This window comes from Ascidia mentula, chromosome 4, assembly GCF_947561715.1.
Source record: "Ascidia mentula chromosome 4, kaAscMent1.1, whole genome shotgun sequence".
Taxonomy (NCBI): Eukaryota; Metazoa; Chordata; class Ascidiacea; order Phlebobranchia; family Ascidiidae; genus Ascidia; species Ascidia mentula.
This window is the reverse complement of record NC_138569.1, coordinates 17580488-17603570: the sequence shown is the minus strand read 5'-3', so window position 1 is coordinate 17603570 and position 23083 is coordinate 17580488. Positions and strand designations below refer to the sequence as shown.

Below are 23083 nucleotides of genomic sequence, written 5' to 3'. Positions count from 1 at the left end.
TCGAATGTGAATTTTAGAAAGCTTGGCACCATATAACCACGTTCAACCGACAATTACTTTTCATATATATTTTCCAGTCTTGTTTTTATTGATATTTATACGTCGTTTCAATACCCTAACTATCGTACTTATAACGCGTAATGGAAAATCCATACCTCCATCCAAGCGTTGTATATAGACACGAGTCTCATGTACAAACTCAGGGCCCTTTCCGGTCCGACAAGTCTTGCTAGTCGCGCGTAGTGGCGAGCAATCCACTCAGCGCCAGTCTCTCGTTTGGTTGTCGGTGGGGCTGTAGTTGTGGTCGGACACGTAGTAGCGGAAATGCATCTGCAGTATTTTGAAAGCGGTTAAAGAAAAATGCAGAAATATTGCATGTAATATCCAGATTCCCTCAAGAAAAAATTATTTTTCGCAAACTTGCAGATTTATTTATTCGTGTCATAGCTCTCGAGGTTCTCACCTGCTTCCAATCCATATAGGCTGATCGCGGGGACAAGCGCATCTACTCACACACTCGTGTTCGCACTTGATGCCGTTCCTGTTCTGCTCGCAGGTTAAATCGCAACCCGGAACACAATCCTGGAACACCATGTTGGAATCGCAGGAGGGAATGGCTGGGATCGTCATGGTTGTGGATACTGTTTTCAAAAGAATAAAACTAAACTCATTCTGGTTAAACAAGCTTTTCGAAGAAGCTCTTTGTTTAATATTGGTAAAATCTAAACAAGCTATTTGCGATATTTGTTGTGGATCGACCACGTATTTTAACAGCTGCAGAAGAATTTAATGTCGGTAAACATCTATTTTTTGGCCAAGTTTTTGGGACTCAAACCTTTTGTGCTGGTCATTGTCGCGGGAGGCGATTTTGTCGTTCTTGGTACTGGATCAAGATAGTGGTATATGATTATAATGACGTAAAATTACAGGCAATGCAACTCTAAAACCCGAATACATGTATGTATACCTGGACAAGGCCCCGTCCTCAAAGTAATATCGTCAAGCGCCAAATCCGAATACGCTGAGTTTCCCCGTCGAGCTTCAAAAGCAATCTACACGGAAAAATGAAAAAGCGATGTAGTCTTTCAACCACAAAAACTTGGGCGTTTTGTTTTATTTACCTGAATGGAATCGCTACTGCCCTCAAGCGTGACCTGTCCTTCCCTCCAACCGTTGCGATAATCTTGCTTGTGGGAGAAGATGTACTTCGCGCTGCCGTGCGGTCGAATCAGTGCAACAAATAATATCGCATTGCTCACGCCGTGATTTTGGTACCAGAAACGCATGCAATACTGCTGTGCGCCTGCGGGCACAGTGACAATATTTTACTGTTAGGTTTTTGCCAATCTTAACGCCAGTAATTTTTTCTGGTTATATCATGGGTTGATAGTTATAACTCCAAATGTTATCCAACCTAACCTTGGCTCATGTCAAAATTTTTATTTATGATACTAGCTATAATTCATTTTTTATTAGGTTCATGGATCAAAGCGAATAATGCAATAACTCAAAAGACGTGTGCTAATAACTTACGATCCAGTTTTGTCATGGGTGAAAGCAGTATTGCTGCGTCATTCACTTGCTGTCGGGCGGCCTCCATGTATGCATACCTGCCAACTATCGCACGAAAATCACTATGCTTGTGTTTGTCATGTTAAAACATTCTGAAACAAAACCCACGGTGTGATCCAGTCGAATGATCGGCATCTGGTCCAGTATAACTGCCAGTAGTCCTGCCTCGCTTGATGTTCCAATCAAACATGTCCTCGTGAGCCTGCGTCCAACCTGTACATGACAATGCATACAAACCTCTAAATACCCTTCTATTTAGAATTTAAAGCGTTTGGCCTTAAGCTATATAACATGTGTCAGTTTATAGTCCATATTCATATCTTTATTTACAAAAAAACAAGTCTTTAATTTGCAAAACAAATGAACGTCATGATGTCAAAATGATAACAAGAAATCATACTTGGGAAATTATTAACGTGTTACGTAGATGCAATTTGAAAACGAAACGGTGATCGCCTTTTTTCCAAAAACGTTTCTCATACCTGGGCAAATTCCAAGCGGTCCATCGAAGTCACAGTCAAACATTTCCGGTATCGACTTAAGGTCAAGAGCAGACCAGGCTAACACGAAACCACTTCCACCCAATGAAACGTCCGACTTGAATTCGACGCTGAAAACAGAAATCCTCGTGAAAATGTAAAAGTTTACAGGTCGAAGTAACGAACATGAGCTTGTTGCCGGTTGATGCGTCATCAGGTATGATGACGTTCCCGCAGAAGCTGTCGGGTGTGTCGGTCTTGTCGCCGCTCTTGTAGATCGAGACCCAGTCGTAACAGTTGCCCAAAAACTCTGGCTCCAAATCCATGAACATACTGCGATACTGAAAATAATGTATTGTATAATTGCCTCCGCCAAATTCAGTAGACCAGCGTGCCGTGTTATTTAGGATTAAACGATAAAACAAATTGTTATAGTTACTGCATAACACGTAGCTTTAAAATTTTAAATTATTATATAAGTGGCTTATGGTGACCTTTTATGTTTACGTGAAATCAAAAGCGTTTGCACGTGCAGGAGTCGAATATGCCCACAGGGCGGAATGTGTGCCTTCCTGAAAGAAACAGGGTTGTAAAGCACGTGATTGCCGCAGCAACTAAGTGGGAAAAGGAAACAAAAACTGCGTAAATCTTACCGCAATCACGTGACCCGGATCGACTTCGATGACGTATTGGCAGTTGAGGTTGTCTTTATAATTACCTTGAGGAAAGCCGGGACTAGCGATTCGTCCATACTGACCAGTGAACATTCCCCCGCACGAGCCGACAACATTTGCTACAGAAAGTAGATTTAATAAAGCAGCTTTGCTTGTTTGGCAGGCGTTTATGATTTTGTAGAACAAAAAAGTTCTGTTTAAGGAAGTATTGGACATATCAAATCTTATGGTACAACTAAACTTGTTTCTGTTTAGACATGAAACAATATTGCGAAAGCAAGTCATTTATTCAGACCCGTACTTACGTTTTGCATCCTGTCCCAGAGCGAGACCAGCAAAAATTGCAATTAACACAAACATATTTACGTCGATAATGCTAAACCACTTTTCCTGCAAGTAAACGCGCAACAAACCGTTTGAGAACCTGTGGCGCACCTTTAAACCTGTTCCCCAACTAATGTACCGCATCGATCATACTTCTTCCTGCATAACTAATGCACCGCGTTTGATCACTTCTTGCGCCCCACAGGCATACAGCACAAGCCTTTGATCGCTTGAAGCCCAAACAAATCTTCTGATGTTCTTCCCAAAGCACATGACATCTGTATAATTGATGCAGATTGTGTGAGAGTCGTGTTACGCGCCCTGCAGGTGGTGAAAAACAAGACAAACAAGCATCACCGGCGGTCACGTACTACCTGTGGTTCGGTGAATTGCCACCCAAAAATTTGGTAATCGCCACCTGAAGCAGTACGTTTTCATGAAATTGCTTGCATTCGGAAGAAGAGATGACCGCGGAAAAGCTCCTTAAGTCTTTCAAGAATGCTAATCATGCCACGTGTGCTGGGTTAATTAGTACGTTGGATTTGCGGCCGTTACTATTTTGCTAAGCCACTTGCACGTCTTGTTGATAACATGCCTGTGTACTGTCTGGGCAGTAATTGCGGGATGACAAATCGAAAATGCTTCCGTGCAGCTGACTGTAGCACTTTATTGTCCTCGTCGTCGCCAATTTTCGTGTCACAAGGTTCGTGGCCTCCAGGTTTTTTATTTCGTTCCACAGGTTGATTTACTGTGTTGCAGGCGAACGTGACGTTGTGCAATTAAAACGGTAACAATTCGTCTAAATACCAAGGACAACATTACCGCTTCTATGTGCACAAATCGAAAAAAAACCTTCTAACTTTTGCTCAGAAAAGTTGAATTAATATCAGCAACAGCCCTAGCTTTAACATATTAAAATTAGTGAAGCTGTGATCAATCAGCAGGGCCCAATAGACATGAAACGTAGTGTTTACATGTCCAGTTAAACTTCTTCGGATTTGCCTTCCAGTGGTTGCTTTTGGCCTATATATTTCCACACCAGTTTGGGAAGGTATCTGCAATACAAACATTTTAATGCAACTGTCTTTACTAACAACATGGAAGGTCATGTTAGACCAAAACCAAACCGTGTGATTAGATATGGCAGTAGTGATAGTTCGAAGTCTATGCAGTGAAAACATAAGGCATATGTTCATAATATGTTGCAATTCCTAATAAGTTAATTGGAGTCTGAACGTAATCTTGAAGTATTGGATTCTAATACCGGTCATTGCTTTATTCTATTATTTCATTAAACACTTAAGGCTATAGCATAAGTCATTTCATAAAAAACAACCCATGGACACTTGTACGAACTTTTCCTGTGCAATGGTGTCGTCCATATTTTCCGGTAGCTCCAGTGATTTTGTCTCAGGAAGACAAATCGAAGTAAGAGTTGCGATCATGCCCAGGATCCCCATAATCATGAACGGCACGCTACTGCCCACTTGCTCACCTGGAAAAAAATAAACATTTTAAGAGTTTTAAGGGCAATATAAGTAATTAAATTCTATCTCAAAATCTGTTTGTTTTTCAAACGTTACTCTACGTAAATTATGTACAGCGTGTTTTGGAAACAAAATGGACACCTGAACAACCAAAATAAGTCAAAGAGTATCTGACGATCAGCATCAGTGCGATATTTTATTTAAAATTTTTCAGAAATATTAATTTCGCCTTGACGGCATCGTCAGTTTCTGAAGCAAAGTGCAACGTTAACTCCTTGGTAAAATAAACACAACAAACGTCAATAAATCAATAAATTATCTCCAACTGCAGCATTTATGTACAGTTAGTTTCAAACACAATAAGCATCTGCAACTTACCAGCAAACACCAAGTAAGGGGCAATGGCCCCTCCCATCCGGGCCATTGTGGAAGAGGATCCAATGCTCATGTTCGCTGCGCATGGCAAAGGGTACCAACACTTTCTGTACCTCGTTTAAACCTGGCACCGTACCAGGGTCAGTAATGAATAGCACCCCACCGTGACATGATATCCGCTCAAAAAGGCTCCATAAGTGTTTTGTCTCTGCCGACAGGCGTTTAACGTGGCGAAAAGACGGCCTTATTCCCTGTTGCATCCATTTCACTACAGGGCGCAAAGTCCTCATATTGCGCTTCTGCTACTTGGGTGGACTCATACCCGTACTCCGCCTTTAAATCAAGTGCGAGTACCTATTCCAATGACTCGTCCTCACCAACTGCGTAAGGAAATCCGTCATCTTCCGGTTGTCTCCGGCTGAGCGTATTTGCGTTTGTGTGCTTCTTTCCGGGCCGGTGTTGAAAATCAAAGTTGTAACTAGCCAGGTGTTCAAACCATCGAGCACATTGTCCATTATGTCCTGGATCTCCACAGCCAAAGAAGGGATGAATGTTCTGTGCGCAACAAAAATTTCGATTCAAGCAAATAACTGTGATACAACTTAGTCGCAAATATAACTGCCAGTAATTTCGTGCGGTTGTGGAATAATGCTTTTCAGCTGGACTTAAATGAGCCGTAAGCGATCACATGCTCCTTACCGTCTTTTTCCTGACCGAGAACACAACCTAAGCAGTTACCGAGGCATCGGTGTCCAACATGAAAGGTTAATTTTAAATAAGCTTTAAAACAGTTTTCCTGCTGTGCACTCATTTTTCTTTGAGGCGAACGTCACGTGCTTAAACGCTTGATCGCCTTTTTTCCTGTCTTAACTATTCCTTGCTGACTTGGCATTCTGATTCTAGATTTCGTAATTTCAAAAAGTGTTCATGTAAAACTTAAAACCTGATGAAAGTTTTTTTCCCGGGGAAAATGCATAAAAAGCGTTAATCGACCTGAAATCAGTTGGATTTTGGTGCACTTTTGATAATGAAGTTGTTTTTATGTGAAATATACGAACTCACACAAACGTGACAAAAAACTAATTAGTTTCCTCGTGTGGATTTGGTGTTGCCTATGCAAAACACTTGTTATTGGTTTTGTTTTTCACGCATCTTGTTGGGCGCGAGATATCATTTTGTAGGCCGCCTCAAACAGTGAGTTTATTATATTCCACAGGTTGATTTACAAAAAATCTCAAACAAACAGCCTAAATAAATTGCGGAACAATATATGTTTTGCAGGCAAACGTGACGTTGCATAATTGAGACCGTAACAATTTGTCTAAATAGCAAAGACAGCAAATTAACTTTGCCTGAGCAAAGTTGAATTAATATTAACAACAACACCCATAGCTTTGACACATTAAAGTTAGTGAAGCTGTGATCAATCATCAGTGATTGCCTGAAATCTGGATGGATATAAAACGTAGTGTTTACATGTCCAGTTCAACTTCTTCGGATTTGCCTTCCAGTGGTTGCTTTTGGCCTATATATTTCCACACCAATTTGGGAAGATATCTGCAATACAAACATTTGCTTTTGAATGGCTATTAAATGCCATTTGATTAGGTATAACGGTAATCATGGTACGAAGTCTATATTAGTAGTAATTTGTAAGACATATGTTTTTCAACATCGATTCACACAAAACAACATGAATTTGCCCTTAACTGCTAACAAGCATAGGAAAATCCAAATAAGCTTCTCTACTGACAATAATTTTTATATACGTATTTTAATACCAGCTAATGTTTATTTCCTTTTTGATTTAACATTTTACTTGAGCTTAACATGAGTTAGTTGATAAAGTAAATCCCATGGACACTTGTACGAACTTTTCCTGTGCAATGGTGTCGTCCATATTTTCCGGTAGCTCCAGTGATTTTGTCTCAGGAAGACAAATCGAAGTAAGAGTTGCAATCATGCCCAGGATCCCCATAATCATGAACGGCACGCTACTGCCCACTTGCTCACCTGGAAAAATTATGAGTTTCAAGATTCCTCAGTGCAATATAATTAATTTGAATCCGTGGTTCGTCTGTGTTGATTGGTACCTAGTTTGGTACCCAACATATCGACGATTGACCGAAAGGTATCACAAAGTGGAAATCTGTGTGCCTGCTAGTCTACCAGCTACCACAGTGCCACGTACACACCCTGTCTGCAGCTCTCATTAATTTGAATCCGTTTTAAAATCCCTTTGTTTTTTTACAATGTTGCTCCATCTAAATCACGCACAGCGGCATTTGGAAATAAAATGTACACCTGGACACTTATGTACAGTTAGTTTCAAATATAATAAGCATCTGCAACTTACCAGCAAACACCAAGTAAGGGGCAATGGCTGCTCCCACCCGGGCCATTGTGGAAGAGGATCCAATGCTCATGTTCCTCATCATGGTTGGAAACAACTCACCGCAATAAATGTAAACAAGGCCGAAGGCGGCGCTGATTGTGAGTTTTCCAAACATTGCAACCACGATACTCGCCGTTTCATTTGCTGCGAGGTTATGAATCATGGAGCAAATTATCCTACTGCGTCTTTTAAAGTAATTTGGTTAACGATAAAATGATTGGAGAGCATCGTGATTAACTTGAAACACAGAAGCTAAGACTTGAATTCAGTTTTAGAAATAATATGTGCCATAATTATAATTAAGACCTGGTTAGTTATCTGTTACCCTACTTTTCCAATAACTGAATATACTTGCTTGCGGGTCACATCATATGCATTATGTTATTATTTTATAAACATACAATCATTACCTTGGCGAATGAATGGTGAAAGAAAGCAGCTGATTGCAGAGGCCCCGAGCATAACTGCCATACAATATCGTCTTCCAGCTTTTTCAGCCATAAAATACATACTCAAGTAGGCTGGAATCTCGACACCAGCGGCGATAAAGCACACCACGTAGCTGTTCCCTCCCAAATTTGAGGAGTTGAGGCTGATGCAGTAATATATCAGACTGCATGTAAACCTTGGAAAACAGTTACTCAATGTTACAACTGTTCAAAGCGTGAATAATGATCTAAACCTGGATCTTCAGTTTTCGTAAATTGTATTATAGATAAACAGGGTTAAGCTTGAGAACCCATGCGTTCTTTCTTTAAAATCTTTCGGTATTTTTGTATATAGTCGCCCCCTTCTTAAAAGTTTTTCCACTTCCACAATATGTTTGCTGCCAATTACATCAGGATGTTTGTCCAGATTGAAACTTTTAAAACAAACCAACAAATGGAACACAATCAATCAAGTGCACGACAGACCATCATGCCTTTTTTTCCAAATATTAGCCTGGGGTTTGGTGAGCCACTTTACCTCACAACTAATGCAAACATTTACACCTGACTGCCCGCCAGCTAAGTTTGTCACGAGTACGTTACCGTTTGCAAGATCACATGTACCTTATTGCAAGATCACATGTACCTTACCATTGCAAGATCACATGTACCTTACCATCGCAAGATGTACCTTACAATTGTAAGATCACATGTACCTTACCATCGCAAGATCACATGTACCTTACCATCGCAAGATCACATGTACCTTACCATTGCAAGAACATGACAAGGATTCGCCTTCGCGTCGCTGCTTCTACAAACAGGTCAAGATATGTGTATTTTTTTACTTCGATCTTTCCAACACCGCTTTCGTCGATCTGTATATATATCGAAGGGAAACCAACAAGATTATACAACAACCCATAGTCGCAGTGTTTTACCAATTTTTCATGGTTGTCTGGAATCACGTAGTCCTTTTCCACGAGTGTCTTTCCATTAACTCGGGCGATCTTTTTAATTATTTTTAGGGCTTCTTTTTCGCGGCCAGCATTCAACAGCCATCTTGGCGATTCCGGGATCAACCTTCGGTCACAAGCAAGAGCCACAATAAGGAACGTAACCAGCCAGAATTTTTTGTGGTGCAAAGTGAGCAAAAATTAAATTGTCGAACAAGCGTACTTTATGACAAATTGAGTATGATGAGAAATCCAAATTTAAAAATCTTTTGATAAGCAATGTGGAGCCAATAATATGAATTGTGTATAAGCTGCAGACAGATGGCCACTGTTTCGACCTAAAAGGTCTCATCAGTGCAGCTGTTGTGACTATAAGACGACTTTGCTGACCAATCGGCGAAGCAAAGACTTCCACTTTGTGGTGACTATACAATCACCGTCATCCGTTGGGCACTAAACTACGTTCCACCAAAACGGAGAAAACAAGGTGGAAACACTATGGCCAAGACCTTTTAGGTCGAAACAGTGGCCATCTGTCTGCAGCTTATACACAATTAAAAATCTTTAATTGTAAATAAAGAGATTTGAGAGAGACCATATATGGCCCCTCAGAACTCCCTGGCTATATCAATGACCACGTTTCCTTTTGGAAAAGAAATCACCTACCAATAATAGGGAATAAATATGATGCCTCCGAATCCAGTTATTCGTACGAGTGTCCTCCAATATGGAAACAAGTAAGCGAAAACAGGCAAAATCATGTATCCTATTGTAAATCCGGCAACCTCCATACTTCCCATCAACGCCCGTTTTGAAGAATCCGAGATCTCAGAACCTGAGTTTTGTTGCAAACCCGTTACTTGTGTTCGTGCGCAGGCCTCGCAATAAAGGTTAGACAGTCCATGTATGTTAAACTTTAGGCACCTGGGAGTTCGCTGACAAAACCAAAGTAATGACTGTGCTAATTTACCTATGACAAAAGCAGCGACGTAGTTTGTCATTGCCGAAAGTCCGGTGATAAGTAAGCACACGCAGTACATCGTCACGTTAGTTGAAAAACTTAAAATAACAATGCAAACAAACTGTATGAGAGTTCCCCAGCAGAACGCTGGCCGACGACCATACCTAAAACGTAAAACGTACATGAAAACGAACAAAATTATGGAATAATATTCCAATTTTTCATCAGTGATTTGCCACATAAACTACACGTAAGCCGAGCAGTTATTTAGGATAATGAAGGTGGAAGGGGTCAAGTGAGGCAGGGTAACTGTTACACGTACCTATCGGCTAATATGCCGCTGAAAAAGGAACCGAAGAGTACCCCCAACATGTACAAAAACATTGCCAGCGGTTTCAGCGACGATCTCGAACAAACCAAATCCCACTGAAATATAAAGGGCTATAAATCAGTAATTTCCATCTAGTGTGCCGAGACCGCATATTGTGATCCACAAAGTTCGTCGTGGAAGGTCGCGAATTATGTTAACGTGTGCAATGTCCACCATTTGTGTAAATGCAGCTTTTTATGCAAGTTTAAATGTTAACGATATACCCCAGTGGCGGACAAAGCTGTAAGAGCCAAACATGTAAAAACAAATATTACCGTGGTCGAATATTTGTCATAAATTTAAAAAGTGGTCCCTATTAATGTGATTCTGAAAAGTTAATCGCGATCTGAAAACGATAGGGAACTATTGTTTTAATGGTCGTGCTGACAGTCGGGAATTTGCAAAACACTCTTGTCAACACGACCATCTAAACTTTTCGGTTTCCACGAAATAATTAAAACGTTGTGTTGCATTGTTTCCTGATTGTAGTGTCCCTTATTCGGCGCCTCTAGTTTGTATGAGGCCGCCGTATGACATTGTGAGCCGGTGTATTTAAACAGTGTGAGTTCTCTGTCTCTGTTCGGTGTGAACTGTTTATAAATAAATGTTGGTTTTTAAACAACATGCGGCAGACAGAGCACTGAACATGTCGTTATTTCAATTGATTCACTTCCTTTTTCCCATCATTGTTCAATGTGAATCGTTACGTTGCTATGGGTCCAGGTTGAACTCGTGTAAACTGTTATTTCGATCAAATAGGAAATTATCGGCGGTTTTCTTCCCATACATTTAAGTCCTTTTCGCTTCAACCTAATAGCACTGTTGCTTACCTCATTAACAATGGACACCTGCCCCCCTTCGACTTCGTACACCCAACCGTGGTCACATGATACCACAACGGTGCCGTTAGCAATCTCAACGTGCGTTTCGTTCCATTCGATCGTGCTGTTGTATCTGCAAAGATTCCTAGTACTAGCATTGTAAACAGAAGATCAAACAACTGAAGTAAGTACATGTACCCAAGCTAGTGCGATATTGTCGACTACATGTAAGCGATATATATCAGCGAACCTTGTTACTGACCGATGACTTTTAAGGCTGTTATTTAAGCTGACCGGTTATTCCGATATTTTAACCCTTTAAACACCGCCATACATTAAAAAATAATTAAAAATTTTCGATTGCTTAAGTTCAGGTAGCTTTAACTTTATTTCTACAAAATTTTTGCCAGCGAATCTTGTTTTCGTAACTTATGCCATAATACGCATATCATATTCATAACCTAATATGAATATTTTTTTTAATAATTTTGATATCGTTGGAAAGGTCAGCCTATGAGCTATAACGTGTACAAAAACCATGCCGCTACCTCGTAAGGTAGCCGAGTAACCCGCGTTCAAAGTTTTGTTAACTGGCGATTTTTTTTTTAACCAGCTTCCCTCTGGTAAATTTTTGGGAGTTTTTTTGGTATAACCTACTTACACTGTTAGTTATTGCTTGTAAAACGGCTTGTAAGCTTTATAACACAGCACAGGTGCATATAAACCTTTTCCACAACATAACAGAGACAATGTGGAAAAAAGACAAGGAAAAAAATCAGTTCTATGAATTAGAAGCTAACCTAATTACTGGGTTACGCCCACAGCCACACCCACAACTGTTTGATTCTTGAACAAATCGCATAAATATATTTCAATACATGATGCTTTGATAGCAAATTATGCATCAGGGATGTAACAGAGGTGACTGTGACACGACCAATTCATCATCATTGAACTTTTTGTGGATATGTTTTGGATACATCCTTCCGAGAACAATTGGCGATTGTTATGCTGCGGAAAGAATTACTCAATTGTCTGTTGTTAGGAAAGCAAAACCAGTGTTATGGGACCAGAATAAAAACCTGTAACTATAAGTAATGAAGGTGTGCTAGTTTTTTTTGGAAATTGGTGTCTTCTTTGCTTTGGCGAAAACAAATTATAATTTTTATTTTTTTCATACTGCACCCCCGGGATTTTAATACATTATTATTGATACGGTGTGCGATCGACAGCCTGCCAGGGGCCTTTGGTTTTTTTGATCCAGATTTGATTTACTAATCACATTGCACCCCCATAATGTTTATTTCATGTTATGTACATTTCTTCCTGCTATTTTGTTGTTTTGTACGCAAAAACTACAGCAATACCACCAGTTAAAATTTGCATGCGCACATCTCGCCATTTTGACGTCATAGAGAGAAACGGAAACCGCCGATCGAAAGCTGAGACCCTCGAGCACAATTCGTTTGTAGAACGTTTCGCGCTACATCCAACGGGTAGATGGCCATTTGTTGTGACATATAATCAGACCACCTGCTGTGCTGGTTTGTTTTTTGTGATTATTCATCATCAAAGAGTGACTAATTAGTAAAAAAAATTCAATGCGAATGTTTTTTTATACTTCACGCTTCAAGCTGTCTGTTGGTAAAAACCTTAGGTGTCTACGCCAACTATAACGGGAGATGTGTTCTTTTGAAAACACCACCTCTTAAAGGGTTAATTTTCAAATTCTAAAGTACCTGTAACATTTGCTTCTTTCCAAAACTCCTTCATTATTTATCTCTTTGGGAAGTGCGATATCCAGCCATTGGTTATACTGCTCCGATTGAGTAGACACGTTCTGCAACAGGAACCAGCATCAGTAACTTTCTACAGGTATTAATACGCCAACATACATACCAGGCGTTTTCCCAGGGCTTCAAGCTGTGGTAGACGACAGTAGTGGGGCGGAGTGTTGTGAGTAAAAATGTTCATCATGGCAACAAATCCATTTGGAATTGTACTCACGGCCAACAGTAAGCAAATAAACTTCTGATATTTTCCGAACGCTCCAATATTTTTCAAGGCTTCTTCGTAGGAGACAAACCGAACCATGACCTAGGTTAGATTCTGCAAAGTAAGTCCAATTAATAAAAAAACGCGAGATTTAAAACAATCCTGAATATCGAAGAAAAAAGATCAATTTGTTGACATTTTCAAGTTTTGATGCATGCATGCTCTAACACGCTCAGTGACAAATCTTTAAATTGCAATTCCTGTTTGTGCCATACTCTAACACAACTTGGTTTCCAAACTTCCCACAATCTAGCGCCATGTTAGCCGGGCGATACTACTTAGTTTCCTATAGCCTACCGATTGGGATCATATAAATTGTCAGTACAGTAAATAAATACAATATTTAGCATTACGGCGGAAGTTAATACACGAAGCTTGTGCAAGGACGCCCGCACACACCAAACACAGCTCCGCGTGTGGTCAAACCTCGAAGTAAAATGTGAAGGCAGCTGTTTTACCCGTGTTTAGGCAGGTGGACGGTGTTTACCTACAGCAAATGGAAGCATGCTTAACACAGTCTGTGGTGTCAGCTCCTGTATGCTGTTTGTTGTTGTGTTTTGTATCTTTCCTTGCGTGGTAATTCTGCATCGAGGTATGCATAGCAGTGACCCGGATGTCCTGCAATGTAGCCGAGTTGCTACAAGGTTTTGTTCACATAAAATTTCCGTCTAAATTGAGTTTTTTTGCAGAGCTTTTCAAACACAACAATCCCATACATGCTTTCGGGTTCAGGACTGCTTATAGTAAATGCAAGACTTGATTTGGAAATACCATTTTTAGCGCCACTGACTATATAATACTGACACAATTAATACCTAAGCATTAAATTTATTTTATTTTCACAAATTTTGGTGTATACGTTGGCGTACACGTGCCAGTGGCTCGTATAACTTGATTTGTAAACTTCTTTGTGAAATAAGTCGTAGATCTATTCACAACTGGGCGAAAGACAAAGTCACAAAAACGAACACGCACAGTGTCCTTCACATAATCAGCAACGCAATTGACCATTGCCTCCTGTCAGTCGTCACGTGGGTATGCTTCGGACAGTGGGCAACTGCTGTTCCCTCCTTGGCGATCGAACGTGTGGATCGTAATATCTCTACTAACAAAATGGGAAGATTTTTAGGCGGACTACACCGGAAACGTCATCATACCCTTTGCGGGTAGTTAGTCTCACACCCTCTTCCCGCTTGTAATTCTCTGTACTGTACAAAGCCTACGAAGATCATGTACACCTGCACAACACAAGGAAATTACCTATGACATACAAAGTTCAAAGGAAATATACTTCGTCCATATACAAATAGTTGTGATCAATGATAAGTAAAGAGCATTAGATAAATATTCCACCGCTTCAAAACAACAAGGATATTGTTGGTTATATTAAATATTTCGAATGCCATTACTTCACAAAAATCCATTAAGCCAGTACTTCGCATACACATACGATTATATTTGAAAAGAAACTGATGATGCTAGATAAGGGAAATCTGCTGACATAAATTAGAGGCTTGTTGCTTTAGAAGACATACCAATGGCAGTAATTTCCTATCGCAAAATAAAAGACAATGCCTATAACCGATGGTCAGATTTCAGTCATACAGTTATTGAGGTATTACTTTACACATATTTTTTAATTTGAAGTAAAGAGCATTTTTGATTCGAAATCTTTTACTTTTGCAGGATAATTATTTTCACGAACTATATACTTAAAAAACTTAAAAAGTTAAAACAGTATTTCACCTACATTTAAAACGTTTTTGGCCACTAGAACAAGAACTGCAAACGCCAATAAGCCAGCAGGTCCCTGCTGACTCAACAGCGCCACCACGCGAAGTTCATCGCCACCGAGGGCAAGAAATGCGTTGGATACTGGGGTGCAAGCAGTTGAGTTAGATGGTGCTACGAATAGCTGGTCGTTACGATGTTGTTGCTGCATAAGAAAATGCGCTTATAAGATTTATTGCAGAACGTGTTTTTTTGTTTATTCAACCGCAGTAATAACTTTTTTTTAAAGTGTCGCCATTGGCCATCTGGAGACCAGTGTCTTTCCCTGAAAACTGACTTAAATTTTATCATGTGAAACTTTAATTGAGCTCACCTTATTCACATTCATACACCACTCTATTTTACTCTTACCGCCAACTGCCATGCACTGACGTAGAACTGCATAATGCTCCGCAAACTGTTCAAATTTATAAGTGCCACGAACGTAATGACCAACTCTGAAATAGTTACAACAACGTATGTCACCAGCCAAGGTCGCATCCATTTGTGGCTGTCCTGTTGTAAAGATAGAAAAAGACGTATTTTGCCAATTTACCAAGGTAGTTAAAAAAAATACCTGAGAAACGCTCAAGATGCAAATAACCGACACACCCAGGGCCCATAAAGAAAAAATAGCGGCAAAAGCGTAGAAAACTTTGATTGCTGAAACAAAACGTTGTAAGGTGAGAAGAAACAACACGAGAACTTCTGCAACACTTTACCTACGTTCACTTACCTAAGTCGAAGGGAACTATATAAATACCGAAGCACGAAAAGGCGATCACTTCCAATGTAAACTGTCCCTGTTTAAACAAAGGAATCCACATTGGCTCATGTCTAGCCTAAACACAGTTGACAACACGTGCAGAAAAGTGTTATATTTGTCTTACCACTGAAAGTATGCTAGTCACTATAGCTGCTCTTCTTGGATTGTAACAACATATTTTCATGGTGTATGACGTCATTTCAATACTTTTTGTTAACTTTTTTCATTCCTGACAAATCTTCACACAATTTAGCTCAAATCGTGAAATTTCTGCTTGCTGTTTTCGATTACAAATGTAGCATGTCTGTAACAAATGTATTACATGTCTTTCCGTGTAGTACGCGACCGGCGTTGTTACATTTGACGACAATAGGCGACGCCACGCAAACGTGCGATAACAGTATTCCATTTCACAAAAGAAGGGAACAATGGTTGTTTGGTTAAAAGTACTCGTATCGGCGTTCATTGATTTTGATTATGTCGACTCGTAGCCGGTCCTTGCACATTTGACATTTGTTGTTATACTCCAAACAAACTAAAAAAGGCCACCAAAAATGGTCTTTTTATATCGGGCCCTAGACTTTCTACAATCTGCCTTGTGTTGACTTGTGTTTTATTTAATTAATTATATACGACAGCAATGCATGTCGCACGACGTATCGCACGACTTCAGTTGTAGGAAGATACTATTACACCGGGTCCCAAAGTTTTTTCAAACCTTGATCCACATATAAGCCTATGTAACATAGAAATCTGTGCGAAAAAACGCTACGATTTCGTGTAGTATTTCAATTCAAATTTATAAACAAAAATAACAGGTGGTGGCCCTGTTTACACCCAACCCCTAAAATTCGCACAGATTTCCATTTTACGCAGATTTTCTTGTCGCCCGGTGCAATAGGTATTTTCCTTAGATGACAGTTATTGTGACAATAAATACAAACCAAAATAATTTATTTTGATTTTTAAAACATGAATCGTTGTGAAAAGTTAGTGCTTCGGCTTAAAAAGCAATTACCCGTTGTGGCGCAACTCAAAAACCCAACAAAGACGAAGCACGTGTAAAGTAAATGCTGCAAATGTTGCTCGGTTGTTGCAGCAGAACTCAAAATTCAGTATGTCCGAAAGCAGTGAAACGTTTGATATTGGGTCACAAGTGCTTGCTGTAGGACAACAGTTCGCGTCTTTCAAGGATGTTGAGTCTGCAATGCAAACGTTTGAGGAGGAGCAAAAAATTGTTTACCGAAAGCGAGACTCACGAACATTTAAGGCAGCCAAAAAGCGCGTTAACATCCCTGAGAATCCGGCACTAGTTTATTATGAACTGAAGTACGCATGTATAAAGAAAACGTCTCGAAATTTGCAAAAGTCGACCGAAGATAAGAATACCAACAGGTTAATAAATGCTGAATTACAATATAGTTATTTTGCTGTTTGTTATTGTTCTCTTGTTGTGCAGCATTGGTGTGGAATGCGAATCGTTTGTGCAATTTCGTGCCTCAAAAGATGGACAACATTTGCAAGTCACAAAAATAAATACTGCACACTGTCATGCTATTAATGAGGTAAGCTGTGTTTAGTCTGTCTGCTGCACAATATACTTGCTGAAACATGTTTGTTATTGGCATGTTAAATTAATGTTTCAAATCTTTCCTAAAATAAGTTTTACTGTACACTAGGCAATGCAACATATTTGTTATGTAATTTTCGATATGCATATACAGGAAGTATATGAACAACAGAAGGCACGCAGGAAACAAGAAAGTCCAAAGAAAAGGGGCACAGACAATGAATCACTTCCTGACCAATCACCAACAGAGCTTGGTAACATAAGAATGCTTTGGTGTTAACCATGCATGCACTTGGGTATCATTTTGCGAGTGTTAAACATTGCTTTTTTTGTTAAAGACTTTAGTTCTGATGACAACAAAATGGATGTCACTACTCCAGGTGAAAAATGTGCCTCAGAGAATCCCAATGATGCTGAAGCTCAGAAGAAAGCACAAACCGACACCGGTATTGTGGAAGTACTTGAAAAACCTGCACCTGAATGTTTGGATCGGACACAAGACTCCAAAATTATTATCAATGGATTGTACCATTGTTGCCGCAGTGATGGCACAACACACATTGCTGAAGTAATTCAAAAGCGAATAAATGCATCACGAGGTCACTGCCATGAGTACTATGTACACTACCGTGGCTGTAACCGTAGACTTGATGAGTGGGTTGATGCCAGCCGCATCGACACAACAAAACAAGTAGTTGAGACCAACACAACAGTTGCCACACCTGGTGAGAACACAGAAAACGTAGACAACCGTATGACAAGAAATCAGAAACGAAAGCATGATGAAATTAATCATGTGCAGAAGTCTTATGCCGAAATGGATCCGGCCACTGCTGCTTTGGAGAGAGAGCATGAGGCAATCACCAAAATTAAGTATATTGATCGGATTCAGTTGGGTCGGTACGAAATTGATGCATGGTATTTTTCACCCTATCCTGATGAATATGGAAAACAGCCAAAATTGTATGTGTGCGAGTTCTGTTTCAAGTACATGCGTCTTGAGTGTACGTACAGAAGACACCTTACGGACTGCACTTGGAGACAACCACCAGGCAAGGAAATTTACCGTAAATCAACAATATCAGTTTATGAGATAGATGGAAAAGACAACAAAATCTACTGCCAAAACTTATGCCTGCTTGCGAAACTATTTTTGGACCACAAGACTTTGTATTTTGATGTGGAGCCTTTTCTCTTTTACGTAATGACAGAAGTGGACCGCAGTGGTGCTCACGTGGTTGGGTACTTCTCAAAGGAAAAAGAAAGCCCTGATGGAAACAACCTGGCATGTATCTTGATACTGCCACCATTTCAAAGAAAAGGATACGGCAAATTCCTCATAGCATTCAGCTATGAATTGTCTAAAATTGAACGAATGATTGGTTCGCCCGAAAAGCCCTTATCCGATTTAGGCAAACTGAGCTACCGGAGTTACTGGACATGGGTTCTTTTGGAAATTTTAAGAGACTTTCGTGGCACACTTTCCATCAAAGACTTGAGCGAAATGACCAGCATCACACAGGCTGACATTATCTCTTCACTGCAGTCACTTAACATGGTGAAGTACTGGAAAGGGCAACATGTTATTTGCGTCACCCAGAAACACATAGAGGAACATTTAAAATCTCAATTTTTTAAGAGACCTAGACTACCTGTTGATACTGCCTTTTTACGCTGGCAACCTAAAAAGAAGAGCTTGTCGTCAAAAAAAGATGCACTTCAACATAAAAAATAGTTTTTTATAGATTTATTTAGGGGTTGTAGTTGATTGATGTAGTGTATATGCTGCTTTACCACTGCCATATAATTTCGACTAACCTGTCTGCATGTTTTCAAAATGTAATGAACGATGTTCCACATCACCTTGTAAATTTACACATCACAATTTTGTAATAAATTTGTGTTTTCAGAGAACGTCGGTTATGATTAGAAAATAGGGGAAAAAATGTAAAATGAGTTTCAGTCCAAAAGAAGTTGTAGTACCCGGGGAAGCCCCAGACAGCGATGATGAAGTAGAAGAAAGAATTCCAATGGTTGCTGCAACCACAATTAAAGAGGCAGAGACACCTGCTGGTTTCAACAACATCAACACAACTCCTCATAAAACTAGACCTTTGGTTGACAAAAGTCCATCAAGCATGCAACTTGATTCAATTCTACATCAAAAATTAAGGGAGGCTAACTTACTATGGGCCAGCGCAATGAGCCAAACCGAAAACAGAATTTGCAGAGATATGATTTCTACTTTGAAAAGGACAGAACAGAAACTGGACTCCTCCCAAGCCTTGGCAGTAAATGGATCCAACAACATTCGCTCCAACATTTCAAATTTAAGGACTGCTATTTCAACAATTGATGCAATCAATGAACAGTCAAAATTACAACTTCCGAAGTTTCTTGAACTGTGAAGGCCTTTATTCAACTATAAACATATATATAATCAAAAATGTTAATTAAAGTGAATTGTTCCATAGATGTATTAATAGTAGATTATTTGTTTATTATTTTTTGACTTTCATTTTATACAAGCAGTTATGACCAAATAAAATGCATGTTGTCCAGGATGGTTAACCTTTGTAATTGATTGGGTGGACACAGAATGAAACAAAGTGGGCCATAGTTTTAATTATGTGTCGATGAGAAATTTGCTACTGAAATGCCTTCTCTCCATATGTGCTTGTAGGTTGGTAGTACTGGTGGAACAAAATAGGACTGGACCATACAAAATATATTTGTTCGTTATTCTTCCATCAAATATACGATCCAAGTTTGCTTAAAAATTTAAATAAACTGATCATTGGTAAATTTATGGTTTGCTATTCCTGTTGAAGTTAGTTTCATTTATTGAACTGTTTGTGCCTTTTTTTCATTGTTCGAATTATTTTCTCATGCCACCATCATCCTATTTTTCATATCTATATAACTTCAATGTTGTTTTTGATCTTTTGCTCAACTCATCATACAGTGAAATCTTTCTATTGGTTATTGTGTATGAGGTAAGAGTCAAGTTTCAACAGTTTATTGTATTGTCAGGCAGGTTGAATTGTAAGTAAATGGCACAAACAACAACCTGCATGCTTTGAGCAACACCAAGCTTTTGGTCATACAAACAGTCAGTCATAAAAATCTTAAAAAGGTAAGTTCAGAAAACTGGTAAAAGTATTTGAGCAGCTCCTTTCACAATGCTCTCGAAATTATCAGGAAAAACCTCCACTTGCAATGCACAAAACATTGGACTAAAATTAAAAAGTATTTTGCTCAATTTATCACTTGATTTCAAACCATAAATTGGCATGCTCACCCACAGTTGGATATAAATTAGCTCATTGCACTGGAAATGTAGTAATTGTAAGTGCTACTCAAGAGTGACTGTGGCCTATGTTTAAAATAAGGGGCAACAGGCAGCCAGACACTAGAACAAAAACTTCGAAAATAGTCAAGCCCCTATTGCCTGAATTTGAATGGGTAATCTCAGGCAAAACATGAACTGTAGCAACATAAAGAAAAGTGCCAGCAGAAAACAACATGGCAATGCCAGTTGCATTCACTTCCATCATCATCTGCTTTCCACTCTGAGAAAAAAGTAGTCAGAACTAAGATTTGCCAGTAATTAAGTAGATGTGGTTTCTAAAAAAGTTTACTACCTGGTTTAAAAAGATGAAGGTCACAATAGCGAGGACTGGGGCAGCAAGAGAAAAAATAAGCAAATGCTTTTTAACTTTCCGTAGTTCTAAACCTTCGTGAACAAGAAAAGACACAAGCCCAAATGCCGCTGGTGCCTGAAAAATGGAACAATATAACTGTATTGGCATAATGGTAATAATGTTCTACATATCTCGACTTGAAGAGTCATCTGATTTTTGATGTCGACAAAAGCATTTACCCAATATAACACCAAAAAGTTAGTGACTTTCTAAAGTTATACCTTGTGAAGCATTATAGCCAAGAACACTATTAGCTGTAGGTCACTTCTATCCGTGCTCGCTGCAGCCCCCAATGCAATGCCATCTGCAGATGCATGGACAACAAGCCCAATGGTAGCAGTGTGGCACTTAGACTTCGGGTCAGTTTGCTGTGATCTGGCTGTTCCTATTTTGCTCTGATTTAAATCATCTAAAAACATGCAGTTTGCTGGTTTTCATTTGTGCTGTATATTATATATTCACTTTTGATGAATATTTTCTAGTACATTAGTCATTCTTGGCAAATAACATTAAATTTATTGGAATAGTGATTGGTGTGGTTTGAAATACTGTCCCTCTAAAAAAACACCTGTCATAGCACAAAATATTTTTACCTAATCGAATATCTGGTGAATGAGAGTGGGAATGTCCACCAATCTGATCCACAAGAAGCATAAAAACAAACCCAACCAGAAGTGCTAATCCTACAGCTTGGTGGGGTCCTTCGATATGATCGTGATGCTCTGGGACTTCTGTGTTATTTGCTAAGTGATTAAAAGCATGTATTATAAGTAGTTGTGACAAGTTTAGACCTTGAAATTCATTTAAAACACGTTGTCCAACTGCTTTTGCAGCGGTGTTGTCAAGCTGTTCAACTGAAGCATCATCATGTGAGGTGACTTGCCCTAAATGAATCAGATTACAGTGAGTAATGACATTTCATATTTTCAGAAACAGCTTCCTTCTGGCAATTTTTACAGAGAGGCAGTTACAAAAAAGAACTAACCAACCACATATAGAGTGATCGCCAATGAAAAAAAATTCTTTAATAAAATGGCAAAATTATAGCCAAATGCTGCAAATTGCTAGCCAAACAGTGTTAAAATCAGCATATCTGACCTAAACATGTTTGATAAATTTACACAACACAAGAAATGTTCAAACTTCGAATTTCCATTAGGAAACTTTTGATGAACAAAAAAGTTTTGCCGTACCACTTGATTGATGGGAGTGGGCCTGGCTGTACATGGCGTCAACTCCTTCAGGTATAATGACTGCAAGTGCAGTTCCAACCAAGAGGCCAGAACCAAAAATTGTAAACAACTGTATTTTTCTCTGCAACAAAATAAATTTTAGGTTTGTTGAAACTGCAAGTTTTCATAAATGGACTCACCTGTGACAAGTTACATGCCAGTGGAATCCAGCCGGCTACTGCACATCCAACAAACATTGCAATTGACAGTAAACATATTGTCCAAAACTCCGCCATTGTTGAAAGGGACGAACCCTATATACTAACATGCAAAAGAAGACACCACACTTGTTCTTCAATGCGAAAAATCACAACTAATTGCGTTGATTTTAGTAAAAAAACACAAAAAAATCACATCCTTTCACCTTTGGGCAAAGTGTTACGTCGAACATGGTCACGGATATGAGTTTATGCCAAATCATCACACTTGACTGCACATGGACAAATCGATTGTGACGTATGTAAACAAAGTTGGTGCATAATAACACAACCATAGTATATCAACATTATACTATAATGCAACTCGTTTTGTAAAAATAACATTATGAATAAAGGCAGAACAGAAAGAATATCGGTAAATTGAAACTAAACCTTCATTTCCTATTTTCAATGACCACCACCACCGAGCGCAAGTGAGCAAGCAAGTCGCCAATTGTTTTTACTGGATTCGCAGATACTCTCCATACCTGCATGCCAGACATTGAAGACGTCTGGGTTGCGAATTCATATTTTATAGACGAAAAAAATGTGAAACTTCTTCACGTGGGAATGGGTGCAGATGTCAGTGGTGATTTTCCCCAAGAAAAGCCATAAATGAACTGACACTTTGAAGTAAAACAAGACCACACTTCACTGTACAAATAGCACCACACTTAAAATGCCATTTAGCCCTTTGACAACATCCCACGTAAAACAACATTTGTTTGCTTGGAAAACATCAGAAGGGCTTAGCCGGAGGCAACGAAGCTCGCAAATACACTTGCGCTTCAGAAAGGAATGCGGGCCTCGATCAGTAAGGTTAACCATTTTCGCAGCCGAAATCCGTGGTCTGGAGAATAACAAATTTTCCGTGTAGGTGATTTTTCATTCTAACATCCAGCTTGACTAGACGTAAACACGTTGCGATTTAGCAGCAGGGGATAAGA

The 23083-nt window shown here is 39.3% G+C and overlaps 6 protein-coding genes across 8 annotated transcripts; 2 read left to right on the top strand and 4 right to left on the bottom strand.

Moving 5' to 3' along the window:
- Positions 1 to 128: 128 nt before the first annotated feature.
- Positions 129 to 3085, bottom strand: LOC145898213 (enteropeptidase-like). Its single transcript, XM_082986643.1, has 11 exons — positions 3031 to 3085; positions 2705 to 2844; positions 2238 to 2392; positions 2055 to 2182; positions 1681 to 1785; positions 1534 to 1617; positions 1122 to 1303; positions 968 to 1052; positions 845 to 883; positions 464 to 641; positions 129 to 330 (listed from the first exon to the last, which is right to left on the bottom strand). The coding sequence occupies exons 1-11, from the start codon at positions 3083 to 3085 to the stop codon at positions 129 to 131; spliced, it is 1353 nt and encodes a 450-aa protein (XP_082842769.1).
- A 3288-nt stretch (positions 3086 to 6373) lies between these two features.
- On the bottom strand, positions 6374 to 12936 carry LOC145898212 (solute carrier family 22 member 21-like). The gene is made up of 12 exons (XM_082986642.1): positions 12742 to 12936; positions 12582 to 12682; positions 10852 to 10975; positions 9974 to 10077; positions 9661 to 9815; positions 9357 to 9525; positions 8676 to 8817; positions 8506 to 8612; positions 7717 to 7931; positions 7268 to 7450; positions 6786 to 6924; positions 6374 to 6468 (listed from the first exon to the last, which is right to left on the bottom strand). The coding sequence occupies exons 1-12, from the start codon at positions 12934 to 12936 to the stop codon at positions 6384 to 6386; spliced, it is 1719 nt and encodes a 572-aa protein (XP_082842768.1). The 3' UTR covers positions 6374 to 6383.
- An 817-nt stretch (positions 12937 to 13753) lies between these two features.
- LOC145899189 (uncharacterized) lies at positions 13754 to 15750 on the bottom strand. Its single transcript, XM_082987917.1, has 7 exons — positions 15558 to 15750; positions 15404 to 15470; positions 15245 to 15330; positions 15040 to 15183; positions 14648 to 14833; positions 14055 to 14135; positions 13754 to 13999 (listed from the first exon to the last, which is right to left on the bottom strand). Exons 1-7 carry the CDS (start codon positions 15630 to 15632, stop codon positions 13925 to 13927), a joined length of 714 nt encoding a protein of 237 aa, XP_082844043.1. The 5' UTR covers positions 15633 to 15750; the 3' UTR covers positions 13754 to 13924.
- Positions 15751 to 16473: 723 nt separating this feature from the next.
- LOC145897095 (histone acetyltransferase KAT8-like) lies at positions 16474 to 18876 on the top strand. The gene is made up of 4 exons (XM_082985268.1): positions 16474 to 16828; positions 16893 to 16998; positions 17158 to 17257; positions 17342 to 18876. Exons 1-4 carry the CDS (start codon positions 16551 to 16553, stop codon positions 18736 to 18738), a joined length of 1881 nt encoding a protein of 626 aa, XP_082841394.1. The 5' UTR covers positions 16474 to 16550; the 3' UTR covers positions 18739 to 18876.
- LOC145897096 (uncharacterized) lies at positions 18802 to 19949 on the top strand. The gene has a single exon (XM_082985269.1). The coding sequence runs from the start codon at positions 18956 to 18958 to the stop codon at positions 19409 to 19411; it is 456 nt and encodes a 151-aa protein (XP_082841395.1). The 5' UTR covers positions 18802 to 18955; the 3' UTR covers positions 19412 to 19949.
- A 68-nt stretch (positions 19950 to 20017) lies between these two features.
- LOC145897550 (zinc transporter ZIP9-like) lies at positions 20018 to 22327 on the bottom strand. Of its 3 annotated transcripts, none has more exons than XM_082985889.1 (7): positions 22080 to 22327; positions 21901 to 22021; positions 21499 to 21591; positions 21301 to 21438; positions 20929 to 21116; positions 20648 to 20782; positions 20018 to 20575 (listed from the first exon to the last, which is right to left on the bottom strand). In XM_082985889.1, the coding sequence occupies exons 1-7, from the start codon at positions 22173 to 22175 to the stop codon at positions 20363 to 20365; spliced, it is 984 nt and encodes a 327-aa protein (XP_082842015.1). In that variant the 5' UTR covers positions 22176 to 22327; the 3' UTR covers positions 20018 to 20362. The 3 variants fall into 3 exon arrangements, with proteins under 3 accessions (XP_082842015.1, XP_082842016.1, XP_082842018.1); XM_082985890.1 differs by having other exon boundaries at positions 21904 to 22021; XM_082985892.1 differs by lacking the exon at positions 21499 to 21591 and having other exon boundaries at positions 21301 to 21450.
- Positions 22328 to 23083: the final 756 nt, after the last annotated feature.

What these genes read in the sequence shown, in the direction of transcription:
- LOC145899189 (XM_082987917.1), bottom strand. Translation starts at nt 15,632, where the DNA reads ATGACGTCATACACCATGAAAATATGTTGTTACAATCCAAGAAGAGCA. An exon ending in TATAGTTCCCTTCGACTTAG is followed by an intron (nt 15,331 to 15,403) that starts GTAAGTGAACGT and finishes GTTTTGTTTCAG; the next exon opens with CAATCAAAGTTTTCTACGCT. An exon ending in GCATCTTGAGCGTTTCTCAG is followed by an intron (nt 15,184 to 15,244) that starts GTATTTTTTTTA and finishes TCTTTACAACAG; the next exon opens with GACAGCCACAAATGGATGCG.
- LOC145897550 (XM_082985889.1), bottom strand. Translation starts at nt 22,175, where the DNA reads ATGGCGGAGTTTTGGACAATATGTTTACTGTCAATTGCAATGTTTGTT. An exon ending in TTCACCAGATATTCGATTAG is followed by an intron (nt 21,117 to 21,300) that starts GTAAAAATATTT and finishes GCATGTTTTTAG; the next exon opens with ATGATTTAAATCAGAGCAAA. An exon ending in TGGCTATAATGCTTCACAAG is followed by an intron (nt 20,783 to 20,928) that starts GTATAACTTTAG and finishes TCCATTTTTCAG; the next exon opens with GCACCAGCGGCATTTGGGCT.
- LOC145897096 (XM_082985269.1), top strand. Translation starts at nt 18,956, where the DNA reads ATGAGTTTCAGTCCAAAAGAAGTTGTAGTACCCGGGGAAGCCCCAGAC.
- LOC145898212 (XM_082986642.1), bottom strand. Translation starts at nt 12,936, where the DNA reads ATGGTTCGGTTTGTCTCCTACGAAGAAGCCTTGAAAAATATTGGAGCG. An exon ending in CTTGTCATGTTCTTGCAATG is followed by an intron (nt 7,932 to 8,505) that starts GTAAGGTACATG and finishes CTGTTTTCCAAG; the next exon opens with GTTTACATGCAGTCTGATAT. An exon ending in CCCTTACTTGGTGTTTGCTG is followed by an intron (nt 6,925 to 7,267) that starts GTAAGTTGCAGA and finishes TAATTTTTCCAG; the next exon opens with GTGAGCAAGTGGGCAGTAGC.
- LOC145897095 (XM_082985268.1), top strand. Translation starts at nt 16,551, where the DNA reads ATGTCCGAAAGCAGTGAAACGTTTGATATTGGGTCACAAGTGCTTGCT. An exon ending in GAAGATAAGAATACCAACAG is followed by an intron (nt 16,829 to 16,892) that starts GTTAATAAATGC and finishes CTTGTTGTGCAG; the next exon opens with CATTGGTGTGGAATGCGAAT. An exon ending in ACTGTCATGCTATTAATGAG is followed by an intron (nt 16,999 to 17,157) that starts GTAAGCTGTGTT and finishes ATGCATATACAG; the next exon opens with GAAGTATATGAACAACAGAA.
- LOC145898213 (XM_082986643.1), bottom strand. Translation starts at nt 3,085, where the DNA reads ATGTTTGTGTTAATTGCAATTTTTGCTGGTCTCGCTCTGGGACAGGAT. An exon ending in TCTGGGACAGGATGCAAAAC is followed by an intron (nt 2,845 to 3,030) that starts GTAAGTACGGGT and finishes TACTTTCTGTAG; the next exon opens with CAAATGTTGTCGGCTCGTGC. An exon ending in GCAGTAGCGATTCCATTCAG is followed by an intron (nt 1,053 to 1,121) that starts GTAAATAAAACA and finishes TTTTCCGTGTAG; the next exon opens with ATTGCTTTTGAAGCTCGACG.